Here is a 12,734-nt window from a genome sequence, read left to right on the forward strand (position 1 = left end):
GAAGAGAGCAATCGTCCAATCAGCAGCCGAATACTTTTTTTATGGAGGGTTACTCTCGCTTTTTCCCAGTTTGATAGTGGATTATATTCAGAGTGGATATATGGAAGTATTTATCTGGCATGCCAGGTTACTGCATAGTAATGAGAATCGGAAATTCTGCAGAGGTCTCCAAAAAGGTAAATTGGCTTAAGAAAAATATTCAATGCAAATTGCCATGTCAACTTGGTAAAATTGCATCCATGGTTATTAAAAAAATGTGAAAAAATTACAATCAAGTGTGCCTTAATTAATTTAAAAAAAAAAAAAAAAAAAGTGATCCGTGCAGGTTGAATTTAGAATGTTTATAGCAAATATTGTACGGTACCCTTTCTAATACCCATTGCTGCAATTTTTTTTTTAAAATATATAATTTATCTGTTTATATTGGTTGAAATGCCCCACCCAGAAAAATGATCTAAAACGCTGGCTTTTACCAGTAGCAAAGAAGGAGTTTTGGACTAACACCAAATTGATGCTTTGGCTGCTTCCTCAGTGAGATTATTAAACAAGTACAACCTATTTAGGCAGCGTTGCAGTCATCTGTGTTGGCTTTAATCTGGCATGTTTGCCCTTTTACAGTGACTCGCTGTTGCCTGTGAATTAAGACAGCAGGTATAGGTGTAGCATGTTCATGTAACAAATAACTATCGCCAACAAAAAGGCGGATCCGGCAATGCAATCTATTGTTGCACCATAATTAATGAGAGCATATGTGGAGAGGGTGACTAGCTCATAGTTCCAAGGACCCCCTACACCCACCCCCAGTGTTATATACCTCTGCTATTGTCTGGTAAGTAAAAGATATCGTTAGTCAGACTGCTGCCTGTGTGAGGTCTCAAAGAATAGATATGTTCCCATTAATACATAGTCAGACAAGGGTTAACAAGAGCCAGGCCGTGTGGGCAGTGGGGGGGTTTGGAGGAGGGGCAACTAGAGTGGTGGGGGTGTACACACAGGGCAGATGGTGATGGGCTCTCATGGACGGGAGGGATCCCTATGTCACTCTGGATTCTACAAGGACTGGCCAGATCGTGTTTGTTTTTCTTGTCCATTTAGCAGATTGAAGATGCATTAGCTAATGAAAGCAGCTTGGAAAAGCGAGGTTGGGAGGTGGGTTCAGGGGGATGAAATACATTTCAGACAGCACACTTTTATTGGAGCAAAACTGCAACAAAACAGCCAGAGTTGGATTACTTGTGGATGATGTTGTGATTTGGACGTGGCTACATCAAAGCAATCTTCTCTAAATCTTTACTCTTCTTTCCACACCCGCCCCTTCTGTCGCTCTCTCTGTCTCTCCGCAGGCTGTTCGTCAAAGTCATTCAAGCTGTACTCTCCGAAGGAACCCCCAAACGGTGGCAGCTTTCCCCCTTTCCACCCAGGCGCTATGCTGGATCGAGATGTGGGGTAAGTCTGAACCCTGAATTAAGGAAATAAATAATGCTCCCATTAGCTTATGTACGTAATTGTACTTTGACATATCTGTAATGTATTCCACAACATTTTGTACTTTCATGGAGTCTAATAGGAGGCAATGAAAGAGCTAGTGAAAAGAATAGAATGAAATAGAATTGAAAAGAAAGCCTTTGTCATTGTACAGTAAGGTTGCAACAACTAATAGTTTAAAATCGATTGATAAATTAGCTGCCAACTAATTTGATAATTGATTTTTGCCCCGTCTGGGTCCTTGTTTGTGTGTAATGTGAAGGCCGAGTTATACTTCCGCGTCAGACCTACGCCGTCAAGGAAGAATCGAGTTACGACCCTACGCCGTAGCCTGACGCGCGCCTCTCGATTTTTCTAACCTTCGCGTCGCGTAGACGCGTATGACGTAGCGAAAACGGACTGTGATTGGTCCGCTCAGACTGTTGTTTCCGGTTTACCGCGAAAACACCGCCATTGTAGAATAGAATCAAACATTATTTTCTACACGCAAAAATGCACCAAGCCGACGGGAGTATCATCGAAGAGCAAGTCTCGTCAAGACATTATTATTGTGATTGCCAAATGGCAAGGTCGGCGATCGGGGAAAAAAAAAAATGGAAGAACCACCGAGACGTGGGTGTTCGGAATCGAGTGGCCGCACGAAGCGGTGACCCAGTCGGCCAAAAACTGCCAACTTTTTATCACTTTATGTCGTATTTTTGGTTGGTGCACTTCATCATTTACTGTGTACATATGTTTCAAGTATATGAAGAATAAAGCACAGATTTGGTGTCAAAAGAGTTGTTTTGATCTTTAATTTTCAATAACAGACAGTTCACACACACAATACATCATCACTGATTGAGAGTGCCTCGGTGCTTTTTATGAGCAAGCCTCCCAACACAGTTTGGGAAGTTCCCTAGACGCCAGAAATCTGCTATGGCTTCCCAGTGGCTGGTTGTAGGACACGGCAAACAAATCAGGCTGGAGGGCTTTGCAGACCTTGAACGCAGTGCTCGACGCCAGTTTGAAGCTAGCCGCCACAGCTAGCTCTCTCCACCCGAGTCTTTAAAACTCTCTGTGCGGCATCAAAAGTCGGCCAGACCGCCTCGAAACAGTCTTCTGCGTTGCCTGCCCGTCAATATTTGTATGTTCAATATTTATTCAGTGTTGATGAGCAGAATATTTACTTTCAAGAGTTCCATCTTGCATTGTTTATTTTTTCTCCGACTAGCGGAAGTAAACAAGCATGCCCCAAAACCGTACAAACATAACGCTACATCCCTCTAGTGGCTTGGCGGTGAATTACAGAACAACGCGTTCCCTCACCGCAGAACTATCGAATGTCGAATGACGCCGTAGTCGCTACGCCATCACTGCAACGCGGGAGTATAACTCAGGCTTGAGGCTACGCGCGCGTGCGCCAGTGATTAGAACAAGAGAGAGAGAGAGTTCACTGCTGCAACTGCTGCTGCTGCGTTTGGGTTGCTGAATCAATATTATTAAGTGTCGAGAGTTAGAATGTCTTTTGTGTTGTTATAACCACTGTGCAACCGTGAGAGGTGAGTATATGAAATTCAAGCCAATGGTATTCTTTGTATTCTTTGTTCATGAGACGTTACTACTTAGCACAGAGCACTAAGCTAGTTAGCGATAATGGTAATTAGTAATTAGTGTCTTAAGTGTCCGTTTGTATTGTTTTGGAGAAGCATATTTGCACTTGAGTTATTGTTAGATAGTAAAGTTGTCTCATTTCTTTTTAGAAAGAAACCACACAAATAACCAATTAATATCACTGCTTAGTCTCCTTTCAACACAAACGCAAACTAAATTGTCATTCAAGAATGTGCTTTGAAATTGGATTTGGATTGTATTTAAGAACAACTGTTTGATTAAAAAATATATATATATTCAATACAGTCTGCCTCCTCCTTATTCATTTTTGTTGGTTAGTTTGTTTCAAGAAAATGAGTTGAATGAATTGAAACAATTTATATCAGCGCTTTGCACATAAGGAAAAAAGAAAAATTTAAATGAACAGGACTTTTGTCTGATTTGTGTACTGAGAAATTATTTTAATGTTTTATTCGCAAAACCTTTATTAAAAACTTTTTGAAAAAGTACTTAGAACTGTACAGTTGTAGACTAACAGTTAAAGCAACATTGAGTAACTTTTCAAAAATTACAAAGTATTTTCATAACATTTGTGATACGTCAACCAACAACTATTTGGATGATACGTCTTTTATATCTTGAGGGGGTCTGTATCGCTTTCACTGACATTAATTAACTTTGGGGAGGGTGGCTGGAACAAAGAAAACTACAAATATGTTGACTGCTTTACAGCATACGTCACTTCCCCCTTTCCCCATTCATTATAAAGACAGAAGTCGATGAAAACGCTTTCGCGTGAAGTCTGTAAAGGTGGCAGAGCAACAAAAGAGACAAAAAGTTTTGTCTGAGGAGGAGAAAAAGGAACGCTACCAGGATATATAGAATAAACATTGGCCTGAATTTCACTCGCTGGCGTTGTCTTCATTGTGACATGCCTAAAACAACTTAGTTAAATTATGAAGGTAATTGAAAAAAGTGACATTTATCCGATTGATTATAAAAATATCGTTAGTCGCAGCCCTCTTGTACAGAGTACGAGATTCTCCCTCCTGCTGCTTTTCTTGGTTAGCTATTTAAAGTTAACAATGATTGACAGGTTGGCAGCTTTGATCTCGCCAGAGAAGCTTGGTAGCTCTACCGTCAAAGACCCAAAGGTGTCAATCATTGTTTAGCTTGTTAAACATTAGTGATAGTTAGACATGTGCCGATTACCGGTTTCAAGGTATACCGCGGTATGAAAATGTCAAGGTTTCAAAACAGCAAAAATTTTCCGTCATAGCGTCCCTAAGGTATTAGCTATTTTTTATGTCCCAAAAAGGCAGGGAAAAATCCCTTGCTGCTGCAAGGCTCAACCCTCCTCCATCAGTTGCTGCTCAGTGTCAGTGAGTCAGCTGTGCTACACGATGGCTAGAGGAGGTGAAACTCCTGAATTTTTTTTCCCTATCGAAGAAAACGAAATTGCTGGTATAGGAATACTTCAGCTACATAAAAGTTACAGATGACCACAGCTTAGAGGAGTAGGGCCAACCAACATGTAAAACATGTTCGCAGAGGGTAGTTGCCAAGGAGGCAATACCTCCTATAGTTATCATACCATCAGAATATCATACGTGCCGAGCGATAGTGTGGTGTGGCAACGCATTGTGTTAGTGAGAGGCTCTTCTCAGCAGCGTGAGCAGATTTGAGTGGACTCAATGATGCTTTTAATAAAAACAAGAATTTTTCTACGTTATTCTTGAGGGAGTAGGATATACTAGCGCCGTTCCGTTTCTCTGCCTTCTTGAAATGTTAACTGGCGTTCACCCTCGCTTCCCAACCTGAAAGCAACGCTCGAAACTAACAGAAAATGGCGCTGGTGTGACGTCAAACAAGTCCGAGTGCAACAAAAGAAAGCGGACAGCACATATACTGTTGTACAGTATAAAGAAATACCAGATATGCATAGCGATTACTGTAGAGGTCAATCATTTAGATTAATTAGACCTATTAAATGACAAACAAAATACTGTACTTACTAAGGATGCAGCAATACTCGGTTTTATATTGAACAGTTTGATACGCCCTCTTCGATTCAATACGCAAAAACATTCGATCCAAATGAAAAGCTCCCAAAATGTATTTTGTATCTGATTTTTGTCGTCTCTCTCGCTAAAATGTCCGGTGTAGCTTTGGCTTGAAAAATCAAACTCTGCCGCTAGCAGCCCCCCTCCTCCACTCTTCCCCCAAACTGCATAAAAGGTGGGAGCTGTGGCGCATGAGGATCATTGCTAGTGAGGAAAGACAGAAACTTAAGGAGGCGGCTTGCCGGCTTCAATATCATACAGATCCGATGTCTGGTAGCATTTTGGGTGAGCTGATATGCTATCCCCACTCGTATATATTAAATATAGACTGTCTTTATGGATATGTACAACAAAGTCCGCCAATATGTTGTTGCCAACTTGGCTGCTACGAATAACCTCACTTTGACCAAAGACAGGGTAAGCCCGTGGGTCACAGAGAGCTAACTCACGGTTACATGATGAACAATGAGTGGCAAATTAAGAGCGCTGTAATTCACACTTATCCTGTTTATGAAAGTCGATTGTCAAATGCTGGTGTTGTGCAGTAATGAGCAGACGTGACTTCTGTGATGTTTGTTAACTTTTTTAATGCCCGACAACACTCACTAGATGTTATCAAATAGCAACCTAGATGTGCTACGTTAGATCCCCCCAAGTCCCATGCCTTTGGCGGCGTGAGCCCAGAGTGATCGTGGGACGCGTAGTCCATATACTACATCGATTAATTAAAAACCGCCATGACTGAATGGAATCAGGCCAAATCAATCCATACCAGTGACTATCGATAATGCTGCAAATATTGTTAATTCAGTACGTAACACAGCTGGACTCGGACCACAAATAGGATGTTTTTATCAAGTGGTAAACATACCTGATAAGAGAGTAATAGCAATCAACAGTGTGCCCCGCCTCACTTTACAAACAGTAAAGATTGTTCTCAGTTTTCTTCAGTAAGAACAGATCGGTAAGAAGTAAGCACATAAATACTATGCACTATAATGCATGTTTATATGATGCCATTGTTATTTTTGCTTGTTAGCGAAATAAAAAAACACTTGTATTTTTTGTTTCAGAGCATTAAATGTATTGAATCGAATCAAAAATCGTGTCCCTCATATCGAAAATCGTTGCATCCCTAGTACTTACCATTACAGCTGAGAGGTGGCGGACGAGACACTGTCACTGTTACGCGACTTAAAAAAACAAAAAAAAAAGACTGCAGAAAAAGCAGCGGACAAGACACACGTCGTATAGTTGAAATCACATAAGTCGGGTATGTCGTAACCCGGTGACTACCTGTATTGCATTGTCATTTTTCTCTTTCTGGCATTTTAGGCCATAGTGTCCTGCCCTGAAATGAATTTCAATGTTATTTTCTTAAAATATTTTTTATAATTAAAAAAATATACAGATGAGTTGTCCAGAGCTTTCCCTGCTCTTTGTTTGTCAGGCTGTGCATTGGAGTTGCGTTTAAAGCTAACAGTGTAGAAAGATGTTTGGGTTTAATCTTGCCACAGATGCTTGTAAGCCAAAGCTTTAAAGCGCCGCATGCGTCAATCATCATTTAACTTGTTAAACATTAGCTGTGCCAACTCATTGTGTGTAAGTGAGCAGTGGAGTGGAGTGAGTGGACGCACTCAATGAAGCATTTAATAAAGCCAAGCATTCTTCTACTACTTTGTTCTTGTTTAAAAATAATTCGGTGGGACAGTGACATGTTTAAAAGTTATCATAATTGTTACATTTGAAGTGCTTAAAAAACGTTTAATAATATATACTTTTTTTTTTTTTAATTAAGGAAAAAACGGGAAAAATATTTCTTATATGTATCTCTTTCCATTGCTAAATCTGAATAAATACATTGAACACACGCAAAATATATATATATTTTTTGGTGGGGGGGCGCTACTTCGCGGTTTTTCACTTTTCGCAGCAGGTTCTCGTCCCCATTAACCGCGAAAAACGACGGATCACTGTAGTTGTAATTGACACGAACCTCAGTTTCAATACTGCTTTCTTTCCTGTATTTCTGCTTTAACTTATGATTGTTTTTTTTCTGTGTTTCTCCATTCACAGGCCCACACCCATGTATCCCCCATCATATATGGAACCGGGAATGGGGTGAGTTCAGCGTGGTGTAAATGAAGTGGATTTAAATTCTTGGTGTCGTCACTCTAGACTTAACATTTTTGCTGACTAAGAATAACATTGTTAAATCTCCTGTAATTGCTTGGCTTACACACACGTATTTGTGTGTGTGTGTGCATATAAACAGTGGGATTTGACATCAACCCTTCATACTGAGTATTGAATTTCTTATTTCCTGCCCTAGGAGACCCACACCGTATGGAAACCAGACAGACTATCGCATGTATGAGCTGAACAAAAGGCTACAGAATTGGACCGAGGTGAGGGATGTCATGCAATCGACAGTATTTGAAAAGATTCACAAACTTCAATTCACCCTGATCTTAATTTTCATTGAGATTTTATTAACATTCTAAGACATACATGTACTCCTGCTATGATTTTTCTGTTTACCTCATTTGTGGCCTACTATGGCAAAGTGGGAAATGAATCCAGAACCCTCTCTGACTTAATTTACATTCAAGCTCTAATAGGATTGTCTGATCACCCTGGCTAAAATGTAATTGGAGTGCCAACTGTTTAAACGCCTGAGTGCCCAGCTGAGTTGCTGTAATGAGACACACATTTTCCCTTGGTGTCCAAAGACACGGTAACAAACGCATGTACAGTGTGTTTAGATTTGTAATCCAAACATGAAATAATATAAAATTTCCCACTTTCCCACTCCCAAAATGTGCTTTTGGGTCTTATACAACTACCTAGCAAGTAAAAAGAATGATGACAAACAAATGTTGTTTTCTCTTAAAGGATTGTGACAATTTGTGGTGGGACGCTTTCACCACAGAGTTCTTTGAGGACGACGCAATGCTCACCATAACCTTCTGTCTGGAAGATGGTCCCAAACGATACAGTAAGATTAAGTCCTGCTGCACACTCACAACATAGTTGAACCTAACTGAATTGCCTTACATAGTTAGGCTACTAGGTGGTCTCCCCAGGAATCTGCAATTTTGCCATCACGGAATTTACCGCAAATTTCAAAGTCTTCTGTTGAAATTAAAAACAGTCTGCAAAATACCGGACGAAATGCAGTTTTTATTTTACTTGTAACTTTCATCTCTGGTGCTAGCTGTCATGATTAAAATATTGCCACTCACTGGGCCCTGCTTTTTTTTTTTTTTAACCACTGTACTGTAGCCGCATTTAAAGTGACAGGGAAGCGTCAGACAAACTGCAAATACCAAAAGCTCTGCAAAAGAAAAAAAGACACGAATGGCAGTAGCTGAAAGACGAACACAAAATGAGCCACAATTGAAGTGCATTATTACAACAGAAATGCCCTTCCACCTGAAGCACACTTAAAACTGCAAATACACTTTGGTAGAGCTTTTTGTGACCATCACTGCTCAGAAGTAGTAATACAGTAAAGATTTTTGTATGACATTGGCAGCTAGCATCATGATCCATTAGAGCTCGATTGTAGCTCTGATGCCAGCCAGTCAGTGTATGCTTACTGCCTTTGTAAGCCTTACAACAACAAGCATTTGCTTCTCAGAGAGCAAAATCATATCCAAACATTTTTCTTGTTGTGTTTCAAATTAAAAAATAATCTGCATTTAACTGACTGACTGATTGTTTAAAGGTTTTTTGGGCATTCAGCAGTGATGTGGTTGTAAAGTGGTTAATTTGTATTTATTTTTAATTGTTTCATTTAATTTAACATTATTCAGGCCAAGGGAATAGCTTGCACTTCGTGTAAATGTTCAGTATCACAACTGCCTTTTTAAAAAATAAACCGTTCATGGATCATTCTTGCATTAATTTTAGGGCTGCAACTAACGATTATTTTACAATCGATTAATCAGATGATTAATTAAACGATTAATCGGAAAAATGTCACTTTTTAAAATTACAATTCACAATTTAACTTGAAGTTGTTTTAGGCATTGTAGACAATGAAGACAAAATGGATGACAATTTTCTTTAAAAATATTTTATTACAGCTTCCTGACTTTACTGTATTACGTACATACTGTAACTGTGCTGTTGTTAGTACAAATAACTTATTCGGATTTTTAAAAATTGTTTCAAATATAAAACATAAGAATTTCTCAGTACACAATCAGACAAATGTCCTGTTCATTGAAATAAAAAAAGTGCTGCTGATTGACTTTTTTTTTGCCCTTGTGGGCCAAGCGCTGATATACAGTGAGGAGAACAAGTATTTGATACACTGCCGATTTTGCTGGTTTTCTCACTTGCAAAGCATGTAGAGGTCTGTAATTTGTATCATAAGTTCTCTTCAACTGTGAGGGACGGAATCTAATACGAAAAAACAGAAAATCACGTTGTATGATTTTTAAATAATAAATTTGCATTTAATTGCATGAAATAAGTATTTGATACATCACAAAAATCGAACTTAATATTTGGTACAGAAACCTTTGTTTGCTCTTACAGATACCAAACGTTTCCTGTAGTCCTTGACAAGGTTTGAACACACTGCAGCAGGGATTTTGGCCCACTCCTCAGTGCAGATCTTCTCCAGAGCCTTCAGGTTTCGGGGCTGCTGCTGGGCAACACGGACTTTCGGCTCCCTCCATAGATTTTCTATCGCGTTCAGATCTGGTGACTGGCTAGGCCACTCCAGGACCTTAAGATGCTTCTTACGGAGCCAGTCTTTAGTTGCCTTGGCTGTGTGCTTTGGGTCGTTGTCATTCTGGAAGACCCAGCCACGACCCATCTTCAGGGCTCTCACTGAAGGGGGGAGGTGGTCAGCCAAGATCTGGCGATACATAGCCCCATCAATCCTCTCCTCAATACGGTGCAGTCGTCCTGTACCCTTGGCAGAGAAGCAGCCCCAAAAAAATGATGTTTCCTCCTCCATGTTTCACAGTTGGGATGGTGTTCTTGGGGTTGTACTTATCCTTCTTTTTCCTCCAAACACGACGAGCCGAGTTTAGACCAAAAAGTTCAATTTTGGTCTCATCCGACCACATGGCCTTCTCCCATTGCTCCTCTGGATCATCCAGATGGTCAGTGGCAAACTTCAGACGTGTCTGGACATGCACTTGCTTCAGCAGCGGGACCTTGCGTGCGCTGTAAGATTTTAATCCATGACGGCGTAATGTGTTTCCGATGGTTTTCTTCGAGACTGTGGTTCCAGCTCTCTTCAGGTCATTGACCAGGTCCTGCCGTGAAGTTCTGGGCTGATCCCTCACCTTCCTCATGATCAGTGATGCCCCACGAGGTGAGATCTTGCATGGAGCCCCAGAACGAGGCAGACTGACCGTCAACTTGAACTTCTTCCATTTTCTAATAATCGCTCCAACAGTTGTTACCTTCTCACCAAGCTGCTTGCTTATTTTCCTGTAGCCCATCCTAGCCTTGTGCAGGTCTATTATTTTATCCCTGATGTCCTTACACAGTTCTTTGGTCTTGGCCATAGTGGAGAGGTTGGAGTTTGTTTGTTTGAGCATGTGAACAGGTGTCTTTTATAACAAATTCAAACAGGTGCAGTTACTTCCAGTAATGAGTGGAGAACAGGAGGGGTTCTTAAAAAAAACTAAGAGTATTTACTAGTTGGTAATGTATCAAATACTTATTTCATGCAGTTAAATACAAATTTATTATTTAAAGATTATACAATGTGATTTTCTGGATTTTTGTATTAGATTCCGTCCCTCACAGGGTCTTGTTCACGAGTGAGTGTAGGAGGGAGCGGGAGATTGACAGGCGGATCGGTGCAGCGTCTGCAGTGATGCGGACTCTGCACCGGTCCGTTGTGGTGAAGAAGGAGCTGAGCCAAAAGGCGAAGCTCTCGATTTACCAGTCGATCTACGTTCCTACCCTCACCTATGGTCACGAGCTGTGGGTCGTGACGGAAAGAACAAGATCCCGGATACAAGCGGCCGAAATGAGTTTCCTCCGCAGGGTGTCTGGGCTCTCCCTTAGAGATAGGGTGAGAAGCTCGGTCATCCGGGAGGGGCTTGGTGTCGAGCCGCTACTCCTCCGCGTTGAGAGGAGCCAGTTGAGGTGGCTCAGGCATCTGGTTCGAATGCCTCCTGGACGCCTCCCTGGAGAGGTGTTCCGGGCATGTCCCACCAGCGGGAAGCCCCGGGGTCCACCCAGGACACGCTGGAGAGACTGTCGCTCGGCTGGCCTGGGAACGCCTTGGAATCCCGCCGGAGGAGCTGGCTGAAGTGGCTGGGGAGAGGGAAGTCTGGGCTTCCCTGCTAAAGCTGCTGCCCCCGCGACCCGACCCCGGAATAAGCGGAAGATAATGGATGGATGGATGGATTCCGTCCCTCACAGTTGAAGAGAATTTATGATACAAATTACAGACCTCTACATGGCTTGCAAGTAGGAAAACCAGCTAAATCGGCAGTGTATCAAATACTTGTTCTCCCCACTGAAAGTACTGCAAATGACTCATTTTTTTTCTTTAAACAAACTAAACAACAAAATCAAATAAGGGGGAGGCAGACTGTAATGAATCAGTTTTCTTTATCAAACAGTAGTTCATAAATACAATTCAAATCTAATTTCAAAGCACATTCTCTTGTATGACGATTTACAGTTTGAATGGGAGTGTTGAAAACTCTAAGCTGTTTTATGAATGCGTATGTGTGTGTGTGTGTGTGTGTGTGTGTGTGTGTGTGTGTGTGTGTGTGTGTGGTTTCTTTATAAAAGAAAATGAGACTTTACTATCGAACAATAACTCAAGTGCTAATATGCTTCTCCAAAGCACAACAGGATTAGCATAATTGCTAACTAGCTTAGCGCTCCATGCTAAGTAGTAACGTCTTATCAATAAAGAATACAAACAATACAGTTCGATTCATTTACTCACCCCTGACGGAAGAACACTGGATCTAACAACACAAAAGACAATCTAACCTTCGTAATATTATTCATTCAGCAACCAAACCTGAGTCAGCCTTAATGAAATTGCTTCACGAATCGTAATTTTACATTGTTGGGGCCCGAGCACTAAGCGTGCAAAGTCCCTATTGTAATACATTTTTTTAATCGTGCCTGCGACACGATAAAAAAAAAAAAAAAAAAAAGTCTTAAATAGCATTATTATGTGAATTAAAATCCTATTTTGAGACGATTCGACTACATACAACAATTTGGCAAAGCGCAGATGACGAGAAATGCGTCTTAATCTGCCGTTTTCGTCTGGGTGATGACAGAGTAACGATTTCAACTGATTTAGAATTCAGTCCAAATAAGTCTTGTGCTAAATGGAATATGAAATATTAAAAATGCATGTATTCAGTATGACAGGGCTAAATTACTGCATAATGGTCAAAACTGCCGGCTTCCTAAACCTCCCGAACGGTATTTTATGCCATCAGAGTTAGTCCGGCTTTTGTCATTTCCCTGCCCTGGTTTCACATTCGCCTTCTTCCTCAATCCAGATTCTGGATGGAAGTCACTCATTTTCATGGCGTGGGATTCAAAAAATTGAATAGATATATTGATTGCTTCCACACCCAT

General features: G+C 40.9%; 1 protein-coding gene across 1 annotated transcript in view; it reads left to right on the forward strand.

The window, feature by feature from the left end:
- LOC130922758 (LIM domain-binding protein 1-like) overlaps positions 1-12,734 on the forward strand; it is a 58,662-nt gene that overhangs the window by 32,646 nt on the left and 13,282 nt on the right. The window contains exons 2-5 of the mRNA XM_057847747.1: positions 1,344-1,446; positions 7,218-7,262; positions 7,474-7,549; positions 8,037-8,139. Of these exons, the coding sequence (XP_057703730.1) occupies positions 1,344-1,446; positions 7,218-7,262; positions 7,474-7,549; positions 8,037-8,139 (327 nt within the window). The remainder of the gene's footprint in view (positions 1-1,343; positions 1,447-7,217; positions 7,263-7,473; positions 7,550-8,036; positions 8,140-12,734) is intronic.

Source organism: Corythoichthys intestinalis, chromosome 10, assembly GCF_030265065.1.
Source record: "Corythoichthys intestinalis isolate RoL2023-P3 chromosome 10, ASM3026506v1, whole genome shotgun sequence".
Classification (NCBI taxonomy): Eukaryota; Metazoa; Chordata; class Actinopteri; order Syngnathiformes; family Syngnathidae; genus Corythoichthys; species Corythoichthys intestinalis.